This window comes from Aethalodelphis obliquidens, unplaced genomic scaffold, assembly GCF_003676395.1.
Source record: "Aethalodelphis obliquidens isolate GAN/ISIS:26980383/991018 unplaced genomic scaffold, ASM367639v1 scaffold95, whole genome shotgun sequence".
NCBI lineage: Eukaryota > Metazoa > Chordata > Mammalia > Artiodactyla > Delphinidae > Aethalodelphis > Aethalodelphis obliquidens.
The window spans coordinates 3,776,221-3,798,630 of record NW_020838039.1 but is presented as its reverse complement, the minus strand read 5'-3'; the positions used below and the strand labels follow the sequence as shown (position 1 = coordinate 3,798,630).

The following is a 22,410-nucleotide window of genomic DNA, read 5'->3' as shown; positions in this document are numbered from 1 at the left end:
TTACACACAACTGATGAAAACAGGAGCTAGGGGAGATTTTTTTTATTCACTTTTTCAAAGGTTAGCCTGCATCACATTTCAACTGGTTGAACCCGATTGAGAAAATACACATTTCCTCAGCCAGTGCTGGGATGTTCATTTTGAAGTAATACTAAAAGCCAAAGAATGATCCCAAGCACATTTAAAGTGAAAAGAAAAGGGAGAAAAGTATTCTAGTTAAAGAGTAGAGGCATTACATCCTCATTTCTAAATTAATTTTAATAAAATACATGCTGGCTCTAAAATGCATATTTTAGTCCAAATAATAGAGTTGGATGACAAAATGCTACATGTCCTTCATATCTTCATAGCATCAACACATTTTACTCTCATAAATACACTCAGCAGAAGCTGACAGTTTTAAAAAACAAAAACAAAGATATCAAATAGAAAGAAAATAATTAAAGTTACAAAGCACAAAATCCACATTAATATATAACTGAACACAGAAGAAAAAAACCCACACAAGTAAAGATTGACTTCTGTTATTAGATCAGTACCTTTTCCTGGACAAAGCTGGTGTACCCCAAGGAGAGGGGAGAGAAGACTCACTTGTCAGGCAAGGAGGGATCTGTTCTGCACGACTACAGACAACAAAACAGGGTGGTTTAGAAAGGTTAGAACAGGACACAGTTGGTTGGCAGTTGGTTAGTTTCACAAGAAATACCAGTAAAAGTTTAATAGGGAACATCCTCCATACTCAGCGGGAACAAGGAACAAGACTACAACACATGCACTGAGGGAAACAGAAAAGCATGCTTAAGGCAGATGCTTATTCATTAATGTTAACATGTAACATATTTGAAAACAGAGTACTATAGGCCTTGTTTCTTGAGGAAGCAAACTAAAAATAAGGTATACTAACTAGGATAAGTTAGAAAACAAGGGAAAAGAGGTTGAATCTAAATACACAAAATTTAATTTTAAAAAACACCTTATTCCCTCAACACTACACTCTCCCATGGTTTCTATAAGTTAACAATATATATCCATTTTTATTTTCAAGGCAGGGAAAATCTGAAAACCTTTTTTACATTACCTGTGTTTTCTATCTGAATACTAAGGCCAAAGAAATAATAAGAAACAAGAAACATCTCAGTAGGTATTTCAAAGTAGATAATTTTATAGTTAAGGATATAAAAGCTTTTAGCTCTACCCAATAGAGTTACTTGCTTTATTTATGGGGCCATTATAGAAACGATTCACTTGTTTTATGAAGTAAAACTATGGTAATGGTTAAAAGTGATAATGCTTGGGGCAAATTAGCAGCATGATCAGCATGATCACTCTCACATTATTTTCAAAGTGAGAGCTTAATTGAAAACACACTTTAAGAACTGAAAATAAGTGATTTAGGTAAAGCAGACTTATGATCTTAGAACCCTGGATTTTCCACATCATAGATTTTATCACAATGTTATTGTTTATTCATGTGTTTGTATTTAAGGTAAAGGATGGATATAACCAAAGTAGCCTTGTGCTGAGTTGCACCCTCAATGCCTAGCATGATGGCATGCGATAGGTATTTGTTAAGTACTTATTTAATGAAGGAATGAGTAAATTAATCTGATGGACTCTTGAACTATCAATGTCTCCCAGGGAGATATATCATTTTTTGAGGATTATAAAATGTTAGGAGTGATTATGAATGTTGAGACTATATCATCTGTCTGAAAATACATGTAATCATAACTATGTTCTATTGATAACTAATATCAGTAAGTCTGGATATACCTAACGTTCTTGAGAATAAAGAGGAAAAAGAAAACATAGGAAACACCACCATGAAAAGTAAACTTCAGGGACTTCCCTGGTGGCGCAGTGGTTAAGAATCTGCCTGCCAATGCAGGGGATATGGGTTTGATCCCTGGTCTGGGAAGATCCCATATGCTGTGGAACAACTAAGCCCATATGCCACAACTAGTGGGCCTGTGCTCTAGAGTCCACGCACCACAACTACGAAGCCTGCACACCCTAGAGCCAGTGTGCTGCAACTACTGAGCCTGCGTGCTGCAACTACTGAAGCCCGTGTGCCTAGAGCTGGTGCTTCACAAGAAGAGAAGCCACCACAATGAGAAGCCCACGCACCGCAACGAAGAGTAGCCCCCGCTCGCCGCAAATAGAGAAAGCCCCCGCGTAGCAACTGAGACCCAACATGGGGGGAAAAAAAAAGTAAACTTCATTGAAACTGCTCCGTTAACTGCATAGAGAGCTTAACTCTAACCTGGTTTTACAAATAATACACAGATGTCCATGCTGAAAAGCTTAAGATCAGAGCAATAGTAATATTCACAAATAAAGTGATAAGTAAATGAGAGAGAAGATTCATTTGTTTTCATTTTCTTTCAGATTAAATTATAATTTAAGCCTTAATGTTGAAGTCATACATAGTATACCCTTTAATTCAGAGCACAGAGCAGAGCCATACCTGTCAAAAGAATCTGTGGCTACTTTGTAGAGATAAATAAAGAGTTTACTGCAGTGCCGTAGAGTGGGTGACACTGAATCCATCAAGATTACGTCTTCCTCTAAAAGTCTCTGAAATGGCTGTGTATTTGAGGGGAAGACATTCATGGGGCTTATTTTTCTTAGGTCTGAGAAACAGCCAAGAAATCGAACGGCATCTGCCAACTTCTCATACTGAATCTCTGTTTTGAAGAAATGAGAGTTGGCCGGCTCATAGCGCATTGCTGCAGTCAATGTGCAGAACACAGTGTGGAGAAGTTCAAACACTTGATTCTGGTTCACTTTCTCCCAGCCATTCTTGGGTGGTGAGCTCAAAGATCTTTCCATAGCAACAAGCAAGGACGTAATGTACACAAATCCTCCAACTTTCCTAAAAACTGTTCTTGAACGATGGCTTTCTCGAAGGACTGACAGGAGGGCCTACAGGGGACAAAGAAACAACACAAACAAACACAAACTTATAATTCAAATTAAAGAAAAATAACTGTACATGAATGTCAAAGGGGAATGCCATTCTGTGAACATCTGATATGAGTATTTTTGTCATTTACCGAATAAGCAGTCTTATGAAGCATGCCAAATATTTTGCTAATTAAAAAGTGCCATATTAAAAGCAGAAGATCGTTTTAGAAAACACTATCGCATATTGCTTTTGACAGAATAATGGATATATCCAAATCCTGGCCGAAAAACTTTTCCTATATAGTTGATGAATAATGACATCAATGAATTCAGTGATTTTTACAAAGTAATTTTATTAAATAAGTAAAATACATATTCAAGTATAATTTTACACAATCATGAAAACTTACGACTGTGTGTATACAAAATGATTTATTCTAGAAAGGATCAGAGAGATGATCAGGGAAGCCAAGAGCTGAAGTATTCCGATTCATATAAAATGACCATATCCCGATGCTTTGGAAAGAGCAGTCACTTCAGAGGAGTTATTAGACATTCTCTCTTGCAAAGTGAACTGCGGCCTGAGGGCTGAAAGCATGCTCTTTCCCAGAATAGCTGTTAAGGCCAAACAGGTAAAACAATCTTTTATAACTATAAGTTATTTTCTGAAGTGTCATACTTTTAACATAGTTTATTATTAAAAATAACACATTATAAAATTACTTAACATTTTATGGGGCACTTACTATGTATTAGGTATTTCTTTAAGTGCTTTAATACATTAGCTTATTTAATTCTCTCAATAATCCTATGCATTGGAACTATTATTATCCGCACTTTAGAGATGAAAAATTGAGGCCCCACGTGGTTAAATAATTTGCCAAAGGCTTATACAATGGCAAAGATAGGATTTAAATCCAGGCAGTCTGATTCCCCTACTCATGCACTTAACCATGAAGCTATACTGCCCCAAACAGCAATTCGAAATCTGTTTGCAGATACACAGGCTCCTTTTCCCTGTTTCAGCAACTGAAACACCATGAGAACTTAATTTTGCTTAAGATACAATTTACAATCTTCCCAGTCATTACATTTGAAAAGGCCATTTTATTAAAATATCTCATACATTTCTAACAGTATTTGCAAAAGGGAAAAGCTAAATATTCATATATATAATTACCTTTTTCAAATATACTATTGATACTTTAGAAATTATGAGATTCCACTGTACATACCTATACCTTATTATTTTAAAAGACAGAAAATGTACAATCTGTATATGTAAATAAAATTTAGAAATACAGTGTATTTCTTCCATTATTCTGCAGTTAGTTTCGTTTCCGTATCTTCTCAAATTTAATAAACTGTACTCATAATATCAACTCCTATTTACAACAAGACTTCATAAATTTTTGTTATTTTTAAGCATCTTATAACCTAGCCTGAAGGTTAAACGCAAGGGCTAGAGTTAGAACGCTTGGGTGGAAATTTTGACCCCAACATTAAAAATCATTTCACTGTGGTCAGTTGCTTAACCTTTCTGTGCCAGAGTTTCCTCTTATGTAAAATCTAGACAATAATAAGAACTTACTTTACAGGAAATACATGTAAAACCCTTAGCAAAGTGCCTGGCATAAAAACCCATAACCATCATCATCTTCAAAAACACACTGGGGAAAAACTGGACATGTATTATTTTATATATGAGGAAGCACGAGTTAGGAGTCAAAGTAATATGTACAAAATTGTATCGCTGGTCAGAATTATGATAGGGGTCAGAAAAGCAGTGCTTATTAATCCTTAGTCCAAAAGTACTCTATGTTGTGTGTTTCTGGATAAGTTCACCTCCTACTGCCTCAAAACTGGTTACTCTGTTGGCACTGTGACATTATCACAGCATAATCTCGGTATCTGAAAATTTCAGATACCATGAATAACTTAATATCCTGCTTAAATCAATAATTAATGATAATGTAGCAAATGCCAAAGTTACAAGGAGATATAGATGTGAGGTGGTTAATTAGGCAAAATCATCAGCTACATATTCACTCCATTTGCATAAATCTAATGCTTACAATTCAAATTTGTACATTGGCAGAATTATAAAATACTACATATTACAAATTAAACTACATAGGTCTGTGGTTGTCTCAACTGAATGGAGACAGTGAAAAGCAATTCTGAATGAAGCGAAAATGGAAACTGAAACTGGAATCCCAAATCCTCGCTGCTTTCCAACACTACTTCATGCCCTCAAAGCAGTGGAATGCTGGAGCCAGCTCATACTGGTCTGGAGAGCCAACAGTTTTATTTTTGGAATTCTGCATACCAGTTGTTAAAAACATAACCATAATTAAAAATTAAGTTCTATAAATTTAAAACTATATTAATTATTGCAAAAACAAAAGTGGTAAATACTCAAAACTGCACTTCTTAGTTATTTTCTATATTATTATTTGTGCCCTTGAGATATTATACAATGGGGTGCTACTGTATACCTCTTCCCAAGCCACATTCAGTAACACATTAGCTGCCTGAAACAGGTCACAGTGGGAGTATTGACACCATGGAAATCAGTAAATGCAGCAATATCAGGACCCCCTCCTGTCTTCCTCCTGTCTCAAGAGTCAGTTACCACCATTTACAACACTGTTTCAAAATTACAGGTCAGTTAATTGCCTCTTGTTGGCTTTATCTACCAATATTTTACAAATCCAATTGCAAAGGTACCAAGAAAGGAGGAAAATGTATGTTTAAAAAGCTGGCAACCTTAATGACTTTTGAAGGCACTTGTTTTTACCCCACAATCCCCTCAAATATACAAATGTTCCTCAATATTGATATGCATGTGGATGTCTTCCTTGTCTAAGAGATAAATTGTGGTCAGATTATTCTTGCTTTTAAGTTAAAATGCACAGTCAAAACTGTCATTATGGGAATTCCCTGGCGGTCCAGTGGTTAGGACTCCTGGCTTTCACGGTTAGGGCCTGGGTTGAATCCCTGGTCGGGGAACTAAGATCCCACAAGCCATGCAGCCAGGCCAGAAAAAAAAAAATTGTCATTATGCTCAAAACAGGGTGAAACATACAACAGCATAAAGAAAAACACACAAATTTCTCATTATTGATGAGAAATTAACTGAATAAAGCAAAAGTTTAATAAAAGAAATACATGATTCTAGAAGGGAGCTATACTTCCTGTCATGTGTGTGCCAGGAACAGGGTGAGGGTCCCAGGAGAGGAAGTCAGAGGGAAAAGAGATAGCTGTCATCCCCAGGGCCCTTGGAGGTCAGGTTAGAGACACTGGCTTTTCTTCAATTATTATTTTGACATAATTTTAGACTTGACGAAAAATTGCAAGAATAGTTCACAATAGTTTTAAGTCATTTAAAAACAGCCACAGATTTTAGTAGTAAAAATCATACCAACACACTTATCAAACTTACTCTTAGGATGTCAGTCTTCAGCTGCAGTTCTGTTGGTGGGGCTGAGTGCATCAACCCCAGGAGCGTGCCCATGTCATCATCCCCATTTGGAGAAAGCACCAACTGCTGGATCATCATCAGGGCATGCTGCCGACATTGTGGGTACCTTACTATATTATGTGCACATCTTGCACCTCCAAATTCTCGAAAAATTCCTTGGAGGAAGGAGAAAAAAGAACAATATGGGCTAACTTAAAACATTCTAAGCCAAATGAATTAAAACCTGATCTTTTTGTAGAAAGAATAACTCCGAAGAATGCACATAAAATCCACCCAGCTATTTCACTTTTCAAATTACAATAGAAAAATCTCCTTTTAAATTTACAATTACAATACAATACAAAACTGTGGGTTGTCAGCAAAGGCATATACAAATTTTCGTAGATTTCCTTTATGCAAGAATACCCTGGCGCTTCCCTCGTAGCGCAGTGGTTAAGAATCTGCAACTAAGCCCACGCGCCACAGCTACTGAAGCCCGTGTGCCTAGAGCCTGTGCTCTGCAACAAGAGAAGCCCACACACCTCAATGAAGAGTAGCCCCCGCTCACTGAAACCAGAGAAAAGCCAGAGCGCAGCAACGAAGACCCAATGCAGTCAAAAATAAAATAAATAAATTTGAAAATAAAAGAAAAGGAGAGAGAGGGAGCAACTGTAAAAAAAGGAAAAAAAGAAAAAAAGCATGTCCTGGTATGATCAACATGTCCAACTTCTCCAAATCCAGACTATTCGGAAATTTCATAGGTAGATACCAAAGAGGCCAATATTTTTATGTAGAGGCTTTACTGAACAATACTTGAAATCAGTTTAGTAAAAGGCTTTTAGGGGCTTCCCTGGTGGTGCAGTGGTTGAGAGTCCGCCTGCCGGTGCAGGGGACATGAGTTCGTGCCCCGGTCCGGGAGGATCCCGCATGCTGCGGAGCGGCTGGGCCCGTGAGCCATGGCCGCTGAGCCTCCGCGCTGCAACGGGAGAGGCCACAACAGTGAGAGGCCCGCGTACCGCAAAGGTAAAAAAAAAAAAAAAAAAGGCTTTTAGATGAACAATATTCCAAATAAATGAGGTTTAAACTGAACAAGGCTTCTAAAACAGTAGCAAGAAAACAATGGAATAAATTATTCTGCAATGAGAAAAATTACAAGGAACCAAACTTTATCAGTTAGTAGAGCACACAAACAAAAAGAAGACAAACGCTATAAACAGAAAGCATTAGGCACTGCTCTGTCCCAAAGGCTTTACGTAGATTGATTTATTTAATCCTCACCCCCTACTACACAGATGAACATATGAGACACACAGAAGTTGAGTAACTTCTCAAGAAGTTGAGTGGCCAAGGTCAGCCATACAGCTAGCAAACAGCCAGCAGGATTTATGCCTATATAGGCGCGTTCTATAGCCTGTGCTTTTGACCATGAATGATACTATTCTTATGTCAAATACCATCTTTTGAGTATATAAAAAAAATGGACCAAGTGATCTAAATCATCAATTAGTATTTCCTCCAAAGTAACTGTTCTATCCTTTATACTTTCAGAGTACCTTGTATATGCTACTATTGTAATAGTTTGTATCAAACCATCTTAATATTATTTGCTTATATATTTGGTCCCCCGTTAATTTGATTTCTTTTTTTTTTTTTTTTTTTTTACATCTTTATTGGAGTATAATTGCTTTACAATGGTATGTTAGTTTCTGCTTTATTTCCTTCTGGTCTGTGTTTCAAAAAGTGTTTCCTGAAGGAATAAATGTCAAGTATATTTTGTGGAAGTGGCCACTGTTCTATTTAGTGACTTTCTATTTGCTAACTTCATAAGAATTCTATAACCTTGAAGTGAGTGTAAGTCATGTGCCTGAGATTTAGCACATGGAAGGCCAGGTTTATTTACTTCCTGGTGGTCAAGTAGTGCCCATTAGACAATCATAATAGCTAATAATTTTTGAATACTTACTATGAGTGAAATACTATTTTAAGTGCTTGAGATCACACAGCTAATAACATCTTTCTTAAGAAGGAAAAGACAGTCAATAAGAAAAGAACTTTGTGAAAATGTCTGGCATGCTGGGAGATGGATTAAGCGACATTTGGTCTTATAGGGTCAACTCTTCAGTGGAATTGTTCAGTCTCTTCCTATGTAACTCTAGATCATGTCATAAAAAGCTAATTTGCGAAATAAATTGTTAGTACATCCTCATTACATTTCTATTTCAGCTAACTAAATTTAGTTAGTGGAAATAAGGAGATTATGATACCACAGACAAAATGTTAGTATCATACCCATTAAATTTTATCACACTTATTGTTTGTATTACCTTCTAAATTCATTCAACTCTGTACTGGCATTTACCAAAACTATACTTAAATAATTACTTATACAATTATGTGTTTACATCTTTCTTCATCAGGTTGTAATTCCTTTGGGGCAAGAATTATCCTTTTTCGTGGGGCTACCTTGGGTCTTCGTTGCTGCGCACGGGCCTTCTCTAGTTGCGGTGCGCGGGCTTCTCATTGAGGTGGCTTCTCTTGTTGTGGAGCATGGGCTCTAGGCGCGTGGGCTTCAGTAGTTGCTGCACGTGGGCTCAGTAGTTGCAGAACTAGGCCCTAGAGCGCACAGGCTTCAGTAGTTGTGGTGTGTGGGCTCAGTAGTTGCAGTGCACGGGCTCTAGAACACAGGCTCAGTGGTTGTGGCGCGCGGGCTTAGTTGCTCCGTGGCATGTGGGATCTTCCCAGACCAGGGATCGAACCCGTGTCCCCTGCATTGGATTCTTAACCACTGTACCACCAGGGAAGTCCAAGAATTATCTCTGCATTTTGAACGCCTAGCATGGTGTCTAGGACACATGATATATTTTATATGTTGCATGTTGGGCTCCTCCGCATTCAGGCAAATAGGCATGCATTTGTGTGTTTGCTAGTTCATTTATTTGTTCATTAACTCATTCATTTCTAGCTTGCCATAACACTTAAAATACAATTCAAGTTCCTCAGCATGGCCTAAAAAAGCTCTATATGATCTGGGCTCAGCCTACTCATCTGAACTCACCTCCTCATCACTTATTCCTTTCAAGTTGTATTGACATTGGTGCCTGGGAGGTTTCTGACATTGGCTGAAATTTTAAGTAAACTTTTTCAAAAGCAAGTGTGATATTTTATGAATACAGTTGGACCGTTTATTAATGACAGGTAGAAAAAGAATGAAGAAAAGTTGAGATTAAAGATAAACAAAAGATTTACTGAATCCATTTTTACCTGGGAGAGGCAAGTTTTATTCTTTTCAGTATTTCCCTAAGGTTGTAACATTATAATACTCTGACTTGTATTACTAAATAATTAAGAGAATCACCATGTTTTGGAAAATATTTAAATAAGCAAAGTTATTTGATGAAGAGTCTGTACTATATAAGTAAAAAAACAGAAAAAGAATACTTCAAACACAAGGCATACAATAAAATATAAGAATATATTTTGAAGTAATAATAATGTTATATATTTTGCCATTCATAAACTTAGGAAGGTCAAAAGTATTGCATTTCTAGAGATATGATAGTGCCATCACTGAATCAGTAGTTTTTCCTCTAAGAGACAGGAGCATTTCAGAAGCAAGAATCATTACAGAAGACAGACCAGAGGTAATATCCTCCCAAAGCATTTGCTAGAAAATTTTCTAATTACCTGCATTTGTGTTTGATCCTTGAAGAAGCACTGTCAAGGTCTCCATGACCAACAAAGCCAGGTGTTTTTGGTCTTCAAATGAACTATTATTTCTTGAGTCCCCTAGGAAAAAAGAATTAAAGGTCCAAATCACAGAAGTTATAAGCTTACTTTTTTCTGGATTTAGCATTTTTTAAATAATTTTAAAAATAATTCCTATCACTTTTACCATCAACACAACTTACATAATACAGCCTTTAAAAACGATACACATGTCTACCAACTACCAAAAGTGAAGTCAAAATCAATGTTCATAGATTTCATTTTGGTGTGGCTAGAAAGCTAGAGCTACCTAACAAATATTAAAAAGGAAAATGCCAATCAAAGTAAAATGTATCCTTCTCACAGGTGCTTTCCTAATCAAGGAGGTCAACAGAAGAATGCTAGATTTTAATGCACCAAAGAGAATGAAGAGTTTATGAATAGTGCTGTCTATTCAACTTGCATTAATTCATTCAACATGTTTAATACTAAGTGCCAGATACTACTACGCTTTAAACAGATTTATCAGGAAGGACGAAAAACATCAAATTTAAGGTACCTAATGATAATACATATGTGTATATATAATATCACTAAAAAGATATATTTATTTGCTCTCTATAATTAATAAAAACATTTCAAGGCACCTAAACATCCCAACTGTTTCTAGAAGCATTTTTTTTTCCCTCTTAGAAACAAAGTAGTAGACATTGGTCACGTGGATCATAAATGTTTTCCTCAGTTTTTACCTTAAATTCTCTTCCACCACGACATACTTCTGTACCCCCCAACCCCCTGCCTTTCCCCAATTCCCTAACAGAGGTTGAATGAACAAGTTAACCTGTGGGAAACATTCACAAGGATCTCATAATAAAGCACATTATTAAGTAATTCAAATCAATAACAAAATGACAGGCAAAACATGAACAAAACACCCTGCTCAAACCCCTTTGTCAAATAAAAATAAAATTATGGAAAGTGCTTTACCTTGTTCATGTAGTGCCTGAGTTGGATCCTTCAAGAGGGCAGCATATTTGTGCAAAAGGTTTACCATGACCTCCAGAAGGCCCACCTCCCTGAACACGTCTTTAAATATGTAGTCATGTCGTGTAAACTTAAGAAGTGTTTTCATTGCAATAATGCTACAGTGGTAAGAAGAGCTAGATTTTAAGAGGATGCTAACACTAATAAGTTCTTTACAAGGGATATAATTTAAGCTAAAAACGACAAACTCCAGCATCTCGAAGTATTTGTTTTGTACTTCTGGGAGTTTAGAAATCTTTTCTGCAAACTGTGACAGTGTGTGCTGTGACTCTAGGATGAAATAATTGGCATTGTCAGCCATGTAAATATTTGTGATGGCATCAAGAATGATGTGGGCAAGGAAGTTGGTTTTTGCTTTTAAAAATGCATTCTGAAGAACTGCAAAGGCCTGGACGTTTCTCACACTGTGACCTAAAATAGAAAACAAGAACACAAAAGTCAGTGCTATGTGATATTTTCAACATGGCAAACAAGTCTATTTATTTATTTTTAAAATATGGAATTTAATAAATTTATTTATTTTTGGCTGCATTGGGTCTTTGTTGCTACACGCAGGCTTTCTCCAGCTGCGGCGAGTGGGGGCTACTCTTCGTTGTGATGTGCTGCCTTCTCATTGCGGTGACTTCTCTTGTTGTGGAGCACGGGCTCTAGGCGCGCGGGCTTCAGTAGCTGTGGCACACGGGCTCAGCAGTTGTGGCTCGCGGGCTCTAGAGCACAAGCTCAATAGTTGTGGCGCATGGGCTCAGTTGCTCTGAGGCATGTGGGATCTTCCTGGACCAGGGCTTGAACCCCTGTCCCCTGCATTGGCAGGCAGATTCTTTTTTTCTTTTTTTGGTAAGCAAAATAATATCTTTATTAATTTAATTTTTAACACCTTTATTGGAGTATAATAGCTTTACAATTGTGTGTTAGTTTCTGCTTTATAACAACGTGAATCAGTTATACATATACATATGTCCCCATATCTCTTCCCTCTTGCATCTCCCTCCCTCCTACCCTCCCTATCCCACTGCTCTAGGTGGTCACAAAGCACCAAGCTGATCTCCCTGGCAGGCAGATTCTTAACCACTGTGCCACCAGGGAAGTCCCAAAAGAAGTCTATTTAAACAGATTATGAATTGTAACATCTATCAACTATTTACTAAGAATACATCCTGTTTTCACAAAAGGTCTTCTTTGTCTTCAACAGGTTCAGTCATTTAATTAAAAATAAATAACACTAATTAAGCTTTTAATGCAGCATTATGAATATTCTGATTCCAGAATAGTATATATTGAAACATCAGACTGTTTTAGAAAAAATAAAGCAAATTATACAGGTCTAGGCTTCAGAGTTTGGAAATGTGCAGGAGTGTTACTTTTTATTATCTGTAAGATTGACCTTGACTATAAGAACAGTTACCTCTCAATGTGAAAAGACTTTCAGGCTGAAGAGGTAACAGGCATGAGAACAGCAAAAATGGCAGCAGGAAAACAGGAGGGGAAAAAAATTCTCTAAGTTCCAGTTTTACATTTTTAATTATAACATTAGAACTTTCATGAAATTTTAATTCGGAAATTTATTTTGTTTTCAAGCTGGAAGTGCAATTTGTTTACATACACATTTGTTAAAGCAATTTATGGCCAGCTACTAGCTATATTTATAAATATCTGATTTTCAAACACACCAACTAGAAAAAACAAAAATCTGTATATAATAGCTCCTGTGAGGCAAATTAGTGACAATCATTATAAAGAATTAACATAGGAAATATGTGAGGCAAATGAAAACAAGCGTTTGTCTATAAAAACTGTCCCCAGGTTCACAACCATTAGGAATATAAAGCATTTGCAAGAGTGACCAAACAGTTAACACAGAGCCTTACAGAATCAGCTGCATTTTAGAAATAGGATAAACACAGAACGAGGAAAAATATAAAATGGGTTAGAAAGACTGCTCAGAAATTCTGGTTTGGACATTATCTGAAAAATGCAAAGATTTAAAAAAATCTTCAGTCTATACGTGACTTTAAATTTGTTTGTTTATAACATACAAACTTATTCCATGTGTGCCAAATATCAAATCCTTACTTCCAGTTCCTTATTAATGTGATGCTTGCTCTTTTTGAGTACATCTTTACTTTTTATTACCTGCAGGTAGTCAAAAACCAAGCTTTGATAGACTGATGAACATACAAATGTACAAGTCTGACTACGTGTGATTAATAAGGTTAAAGAATAACTCTAATCAATATTTTGCATCTTTGGGCTATATGACAATATCATTTCTCACCATAAAGAAAGGAGTTAGAAAGAGCTGAACTTAGGGTAATGTGGGAAAATTTAGATTTTTCCGAGTTTAATTTTCGTGATCTGGTTTTAAGTGATGTCACTGACAAAACATAAGGCATGGGGCTTCCCTGGTGGCGCAGTGGTTGAGAGTCCACCTGCCGATGCAGGGGACACAGGTTCGTGCCCCAGTCCGGGAAGATCCCACATGCCACGGAGCGGCTGGGCCCGTGAGCCATGGCCGCTGAGCCTGCGCGTCCGGAGCCTGTGCTCCGCAACGGGAGAGGCCACACCATTGAGAGGCCCGCGTACCGCCAAAAAAAAAAAAAAATGGATAAGGCATATTAACCACCAACCCCAAAGAGCTGAACTGAACACAATATGTAAAAATACACACAATTAAAAGTCAAATGTAAAATGTGTTAATCCTCGCATATAAAGATAACAGTAGAAATGCAGTGGTCAGAGGAATTTTGGCTCTTTGTAATTTCTTTTTACTTACAGTAAGTAAGTAATGAATCTGCTCTGATTCATTACTTACTCCTTAATCCCCCTTTTTATCCAATTCATCTAGGGGCCATTAGCAAGTAGTTAAAGTAGGTTGATCAGAGTAAATGACCAAGGAACATCAAGACTAACTGGTCTCCAAGACCAGCTTCAAGAGCAGAGCATTTTAACCAATGCAATCAGTCTTATAGTAACATGTAAAATTCAATCATTCCTGTGACTAATCCAGAAAAAGATTCTGTAATATTATTTCCAAATTTAGTACACCTTATATACAATGAAACTAAACAGAATCTAATAATTTGGCTTTCTATCAGGAAAAACGATCTAAAGGAATGTCAGAACTCTAATTCCAAAATTAGTGGCATACACATTTGAAGTGTTGATGGTATCAGGAGTAATTATTCAGGACTGTCATAGCCATTAAATTCCTACAGTATTTAATTGGGAAGGGAGCATAATTAAATCTAAAAGATAATTAAAAGATTGCTCTATATGAGACAGGAATATCCCCTAAATATTGACACATAAATACTCTAATATTTTAACTAAACAGATATATCCTGTATAAGTTTCAAAATTTGCATTAACTGACTAAAATCTGTTTAGCACACAAATAACTAAAATAAGAGTAAAGTAAGGAAATCATTCTAACAGATGACAATCACCATCTCATTACTCTCAAGTCTATATAAGCAGAAACAAAAGAAACTAATTATTCTAAGGTTTAGAAGAACAAGTGTATATACAACAAAGAATAGAGCTTTCCTATTTTCAGAATCTAATGTAAAAGTGAACGCTTGAAAAAAGAGCTTATATGACACAAGCATAAGCAAAATGTAAAATGAAGTAAGAATAAAGGTCTGAATAAAGAAATGCAAGCATTCATTCAGTAAACACACACTGAATATTATTTTTCAGATTCCAAGTCACCAGAGTTAGATTCCATGCAACACTGTAGAGGACGGCTCTGAGGAGTAGAGATGAATAGAAAGGTGAACAGTTACAAAGACACCTATGGTAATCCAGGTGCGTGATCTGTACAGCCTCAACTAAGGTAGTGGCAGTAGGGCTGTTACCAGAAGGGAGGAAATTAATAAACGTTTAGGAAGTATAAGACAGAAAGTAACGAATGAATTACACATGTGAGTGACCAATCAGAATGACAGCTGGCTATAGACAATCCTCAGGGTTATACTCCCGCAAGCCAGCTGAACATCAGCCCTGGCCACATTGGCATCCAATATAAAGTGAACCAGAATAGATAAAAAGCTCTCAAAAGTAAACCCATGGGGCTTCCCTGGTGGCGCAGTGGTTGAGAGTCCGCCTGCCGATACGGGGACACGGGTTCGTTCCCCGGTCCGGGAAGATCCCACATGCCGCGGAGCGGCTAGGCCCGTGAGCCATGGCCGCGGAGCCTGCGCGTCTGGAGCCTGCGCTCCGCAACGGGAGAGGCCACAACCGTGAGAGGCCCGCGTACCGCAAAAAAATAAAAAAAGTAAACCCATGATGAACAATGCAAGGCACTTTGGTTACTAGCGTGAACAAAAATACGAGAAAGGAAAAAATACATTATCCTTTTATATTGGTTAATGTGTTATGAGAATTAATGTGTTACAAGACAATGTTTGTAAAGGTGAAGCCACAGAAAAGTTCTGAAAAAGACAGGTATGGTCTTTTTTTATGAAGAGATATATTCTCTATTAAACATGTATTAAAAGAACTCGCTGTGTTTAGGGAACAAATTTGGAAGCTATGAATTACAGAGTACAACCTTGCAAAGATGTTTCTAGCATAGTTAAGGTAAAAAACCACCATGGCGTTGTTATTAAACAGAAGGACTGCTACATTTTTCTTTAATTTCCTTCTTTAGAAAAATCTATCTGCTGGTGAGGATACAAAGTTTTATAAAAAGCATTTTCTATATAATATAGAAACGGGAGTCATTTTCAAGCTTTAACATACACACACAGATACATTTACCAGCTTCACTAATAACTCAGTCTACTTTTTCTTTTAAATTTTATATTTCTATACTGTTTCACTTGACCTAAAATCAGCAGTAAAAATAAGGTAGGTAAACTGTATCTATGTATAGAGCAATATAAGGCAGATATATTCATGTTTTCTCTTTTAAATGTAATTATCAACGAATGGGTAAAAATTCCTTGGTAACAGGAATTTTCTTTTCATAGATAATGAAAGGGAAACCAGTGACGTCAAAGAAAATATTCCCCAAAGTACCGCTAAGAAATAACTGACAAAAAGTATGATAGTGTCAAATATATCAGAATATACACAGCTCCAACTTATAAATAATCCAGACCAAAGAGTTAAAATCTGTAAAGGACTATCACTGCCTCATTCTATCAATGTTTAATAAACATGGCCTCATCACAGCTGGATTTCCTCATCTCCATTCCTGTGCAATAGTCCATTATCTCTTCTATAAACTACAACAAGCAATCCAAAATGAAATTACAAAAACAATTTTATTCACAACAGTATCAAAAAGAATAAAATATTTAAGAATAAATTTAACAAAAGAATTGAAAGTTCTATACAATGGACACTATAAAACATTGCTGAGAGAAAATACTAGGACCCAAATAAGGGATAGTTGTATGCTCATGAATTGAAGGACTCAATACTGTTAAGCTGTCAAGTCTCTCCAAACTGATCTATAGATTCAGTGTACTCCCAACGAATATCTCTACAGGGTTTTTTTTTTCGTTTTCAATAATTGACAAATTATTAAATTCATATGGAAGTTCAAAGGACCTAGAATAGCCAAAATAATTTTGAAAAGGAAGAACAAAATTGGACAACTTAAATGACTCTATTTCAAAACTTTAAAGATATAGCAATCAAGACCATATAGTATTGGCTTAAGGACAGACACATTAATGGAGCAGAACTGAGACAGAGTTCCAAATGTATCGTTAAATAATCTTTTTCAATAAACAGTCCTAGCACGTGTGCATATCCGTATCGGGAAAACAAACAAACAAACCTTACTTCCTACCATATACAAAAATTAACTTGAAAGGTATCATAGACCTTAGTGTAAGAGTTAAAATATGAAACTCCTAGAAGAAATCAGGAGATCTCAGTGAATTTGGGTTAGGATTTCTTCAGTATGAGGCAAAACCCACAAAATATTTTAAAAGTGATAAATTGGACTTCATCAAAATTAAAAACTTGTGATCTTCAAAGATATTACCAAGAAAAGGCACAACAAGACTAAGAGAACATACTTACAAAATGTATGTATCTTATAAAGGACTTATCCAGAATATCTGAAGAACTCTTAAAATTCCAGTAAAACAAACAATCCTATCAAAAATTAGACACAGAGATCTGAACCAAAGTAGAGACACAGACAGCAAATAAGAACATAAAAAGATGCTTGAAATATTTTAGAAAAAGGCAAATTATATTTTAAAAAAGATACTATTACATACTTGAATATCTAAAATTAAGACTAATAACACCAAGTGTTTCTGAGGATGTAAAGCAAACTTTCATACATAGCTGATGTGAATGCAAAATGGGACAGCCACTTTAGAAAACAGTTTGGCAGTTTCTCATAAAGTTAAACATACATCTACCATATGAATCAGTAATTCCACTGCTTGGTATCACCCCAAAGAAATGAAAACATATGTCCAGACAAAGACTTGTTTTATACGAAAGTTTCTGGTACATTTATTCATGACAGTTAAATAAACACCATCAACTGCTGAATGGATAAACAAATTGCAGGATATCTAAACAATGAAATACTATCCAGAATTAAAAAGGAACTTCAGATATATGCAATAACATGGATAAATGTTGAAAATGAACAAAGCCAGATACAAGAAACTACATAATTTATGAGTCTAGTTTATGAAATTCTAGAAAGGGCAAAACCAAAGCAGATCCGTGGTTACCAGGGCAAGGGGATAATGAGGGGGGGCACTGAATACAAAAAGGAACAAGGAAACGTTTAGAAGGATGGTAATATTCCATATCATGATTATGGTGGTGACAGCACAACCACATATATTTACCTAAACTCATCAAACTCAACACTTAAAATGTATACATTTTAATATATACAAATTATACCTCAATACTGCTGACAAAAAATAAAATATATTCCACATTCCCTTTATGTGGAATAGAACTATCTACTTTAGCCTGTATAATAACTCTACAAAGTAGGTCATGGGAAAGAGATAATTTTAAGTTATAAATGAAACTTAAAATGATCTAGCTTGACCCATTCATTTTATAGAATATTACATCAATGTTTCTGAAGAAGAAATTGATATCTAGAAAGGTTACGTCACTCATGATTACCTGAATTCTGACTCTTAGGGCAACGTCCTTTCTAGCTAACCTTGTTTTCATAAACATGTCACTGAATTCTCAAAATAACCCCCAGAGGTGCTAGGTTATGTATGTATCATCCTTGTTATGGATCAGGCAGACATATGAAGAAGGTTAATTTAGATGCATTAATTATCTCATTATAGTAGTGTAATTTCAAAATTATACTCTGTAACTAAATATTATGTCAGTATTACAAGCAGATTGAGTAACCAAATGAAACAATGAAATCTAAAATAGGATATATATTGCTGAGCTATTTTTAGTTTGAACTCATAGAAAGAGTTAATTGTAGAATACTCAAGCTAGAGTCTACGAATTAGAAGAGTTAATTTAATATTGTTCCTTAATATTAAATAAAATGAAGCCTTGAACTGCTCAGTAAGATATTCCTAGATTTTGCTTATTTAAAAAGTTCTGTATAACCTATACACTGACAGTACATCTTATGGAAGTTTGACAACTTCAATCTAAGTTGTGACTTTTCAATATAATTTTCTCCAGTAAATTAAATTTAGGATTTTCTAGTATATCTATTTATTCTGACTTAAAAATTTATAACTGCTAGCTTCTATGTCATAAAATACATAGATAATGTACTGTGAAATTTAAATAACCAGGCATACTGATATTTTTTGGCTAGTTAAATTTTACATGCAAATATCATAATTGTATTGAATACTTAGTATGTAACAATAATGTGAAAGGAACTATTAGAGGCCTGTGGGCTCAGATTCTTTCAGAATGGTTATTATGCATTTAAAAAGTGAAAATAAACAATAAAACTAGCTTGCACTCTTACATAATTAAATGTTATTAATCATACAATAAATTTTCTTAGTAAAAGATCACTAGATGAAGAACCAAAGTTAGGAAATCTGAACTATAAAAATTATTCTCTGACCCGAAAATATGTAATGTAACTTCTCTGTACCTAGGTTTGCTTAAATAAAATATAAGCATGTACACCTGTGTTTTCTATATACCTCTTACATAAAGACAGGTATAGAGATCAGAGTGTGAATCAAGTTCCATCCACATAAATTGGAAATGTGTGAGTGTCAACATTAGACAGAGGCATGTTTGGATTATTAAATCGTTTGAACATTAAAATGAAATACTAAAATATAAATCTTACTGCTTTAAAAAATATTTTCATATTATATTCAAGTATTTGATCTGCTAAAGACTGTCACTCAAGAAATTATACCACAGAAAGCACCAACTTTAATGAAAAACAGCATATTACTTTTCTATAAATAACATAAATGAAGAGCAATCAAAATCTGACTAATTCATTCTTTCTCTATTTCTTTGAATGGCTCAGAATGGGGGGAAAAAAAAAAAGACTCACCTTTGCCTGCAGGCTGAGGTACTGCAAATCCAGGCAATAAAAAGGGTGCCCCTGTGGTAATACCAGCTGGTTTTAGTTCACTGACACCATATGTTGTTAGGGAAGTTATCAGATTAACCAGATCTTTCAAGGCATCTTTGGATTCTGCCTCTTTTGCTTGTTCCAATCTAGGAAAAGTATGATTTAGCAAATATATTTTCTCTTGTGTTGTATTTTCAAATTTAATAAAGAAAATTTCAATTTTATATGCAATACATAAATGTATAGAGTACTACAAGAAGTTTCTTACATTTTTTTCCTATATGAAAACATACTATTTTTATAAATCCACAAATTTTATTATAAGATATGATGGTGCATTTGAAAGAAATTATACCAATAGTCGGGACACCTGATAAATGCTGATTTTGCCACTAACAGTATTATTTTAGGTAAATCACTAATCTTTGGTATAGAAAGTCTCTATAATATAAAAGGATTAGATTAAATATCTCTTAAGTTCCTTAAGGCTCTAAGGTTATAAAAGTTTCACTGTTTATAACCAAAAACCTTATCTACCATTTCTTTCCTAAGAAATTTTCTCTGTTAATTTTTTTTTTAACATCTTTACTGGAGTATAATTGCTTTCCTCTGTTAATTTTTAAAAAGTGAATTCCTTGGGAAGATTTGTAAGACTTTACCTGTATTTCATTAATTAATTCAAATACTCGCATTAGAATACATTTAAATAAACTTCTGAGAGTCTCTAACAATTTTTGAAAAGTCTTAATTCCTTTAAGGTTGTCTTTTTTTAATGTGAAAAGTTTTAATAATATTTTCATACCATACACAGAATGTTGTAACCTGTTTCTTTCATTAACTAGTGTTATGCACATGCCTCTCCGTGTTAGTATAAACTCGCAATAGATATGTTTTTAATGGCTATAGAGAGCCAACCGTAGATTTGGGGAGTGGAGGGTGGGACAGCTAGTAGATACCAGAATTCAGGAGCACTAACATGCATAAAACTTTGTGTGCCTTAGAATTATATCTTTAGGATCAATAAACATAAGTGAAATTATTTTGTAAATGAGTGTAAGGCTCTTGAATTCTCAAAGGACTGCATCAATTAGTAATGTGAATTAGTTATTTCATAAACTTTCATATGTCCTCGTTTGGAAATTAGGATATATATGCAAGATTATATTCTTGGGGGTTGCCTAGTATTAAGTAATGGCAATGAGGTCAAACTGGTGTTAGAAATAAAGTTTACAAAATAGTGCTGGTTTACAGTAAATCAAATGATTTAAAAATAATTAATGGCCCAGGAACAACTATCAAGACAAGAGTATCTTCTTCCTAATAAACTTGTAACCAGCCATTTTCCCAGTATATACATGGAACATTTGGGATGAAAAAGAAGGCTAGTGAAACATTTTTAGACTGACATTTGTTTTATATATATATTTGTAATGTCTCATTCAATCTACAAAATTACTCTTGTTATTAACTACATTAATAGTAACACTGGAGTTACTGGTAAGGAAAATCAAAAATATAATTAAGCAAGAAGAGTTTACACTTCAGGAAGATGTTAATTAGTTCATTCAAACTCTTCTCCCTCAGCTACTAAAGAAGAGCAGATTTCTTCTTCACATCTAACTATTGACTCCACGTTTGCAGCCTACATTTTCCAAATTAACTCTAAATTCGTACTTTGAACTCTCTTGACAGAACAGAAATAAAAAGAAGTGATTAAAGCTAAGAGGATAAAGTATACATTAAATAAGTGATTGGTTGATTTCTTCTTCCCTATAAGCCCAAACTACATTGTTTCCTTTGATGAAAAGACTAAGTAGAAATTTAAAATATATTCTTAAATTATGGGGTTTTACCTAAGCAAGAGATCACAAAGGAAACTGTATCCTTGCCATATCCGAAAATCATCCAAAAGAGTTTGGGAAACATCACTGGAATCTTTGAGGAAACAAGAAAGTCCAGCAAACATTTCAACAATTTCTAGGGGAGACAGGTCATCTGATTGCTGCATATTCTGAACACACGTAGATAAACATTCTTTTTCTGTAAAAATAAAGAACTGAATAAGTATATATATGTATAATTTGTCAACTGCTTAAGAAAATTTCCTTCATTCTTAACTGGTGTTTAATAAAACATTAAATTTTAGTGTATCTATAAAATACTGTAAGATAAATGTTACACATTCTAAAAGCCAATGTAAGATTCAAATTGACTGAGGAAGCTCTACCTCTAAGTAGTAAACAAAGAGTAATATAGGAAGTGTTAAAAATTAGTTGACATTTATTACAGTTTTTACATCATATTTAGATGTTTTACTATTCAACAAAATGACTGCCTGCTGACATGACATTTTTGATTTTTATGAATATAGTAAAAAGTGGAAAAAATAAAAAAACTATCTTCTAAGTTTAAGAAGAAAAATCTACTAATTAGTTAAAAGTTATAATTAGAGTGAATATAGACTACTGACATACAAAAATACTTAAGGAAATAAAATTTTAAAAATTATGTTTGTACTATATATTTACTACTTTAAAACACAGTTATACCCCATAATAACTTTTGGGATTGGAGGTGTTTCAAAGAAGACATTCCTCTCTTACCTTTAATGAAATTTATTTGTCTTAAGAAACCCAGTGTCACGTAACAAAAGCTAACAAGATTTAACATAACAACAGAGGCAAGAAACAATGAATGACTCACTGACCTCAGGTAAGTGAATAGTTGTACTAAAAATTATTTTGAAAGATTTTTCAGTTTATGT

At 34.9% G+C, this 22,410-nt stretch overlaps 1 protein-coding gene across 10 annotated transcripts in view; it reads right to left on the bottom strand.

Annotated features, from left to right (window-relative positions):
• WDFY3 (WD repeat and FYVE domain containing 3) overlaps nt 1–22,410 on the bottom strand; it is a 264,038-nt gene that overhangs the window by 123,329 nt on the left and 118,299 nt on the right. For 9 of the 10 annotated variants that reach the window (XM_027095853.1, XM_027095860.1, XM_027095857.1 and 6 more), the window contains 7 exons: nt 21,500–21,686; nt 19,626–19,792; nt 11,063–11,530; nt 10,055–10,156; nt 6,353–6,546; nt 2,468–2,925; nt 540–623 (listed from right to left, as the gene is read on the bottom strand). In XM_027095853.1, the coding sequence (XP_026951654.1) occupies nt 540–623; nt 2,468–2,925; nt 6,353–6,546; nt 10,055–10,156; nt 11,063–11,530; nt 19,626–19,792; nt 21,500–21,686 (1,660 nt within the window). The remainder of the gene's footprint in view (nt 1–539; nt 624–2,467; nt 2,926–6,352; nt 6,547–10,054; nt 10,157–11,062; nt 11,531–19,625; nt 19,793–21,499; nt 21,687–22,410) is intronic. The other variant, XM_027095858.1, reaches the window with a different exon arrangement.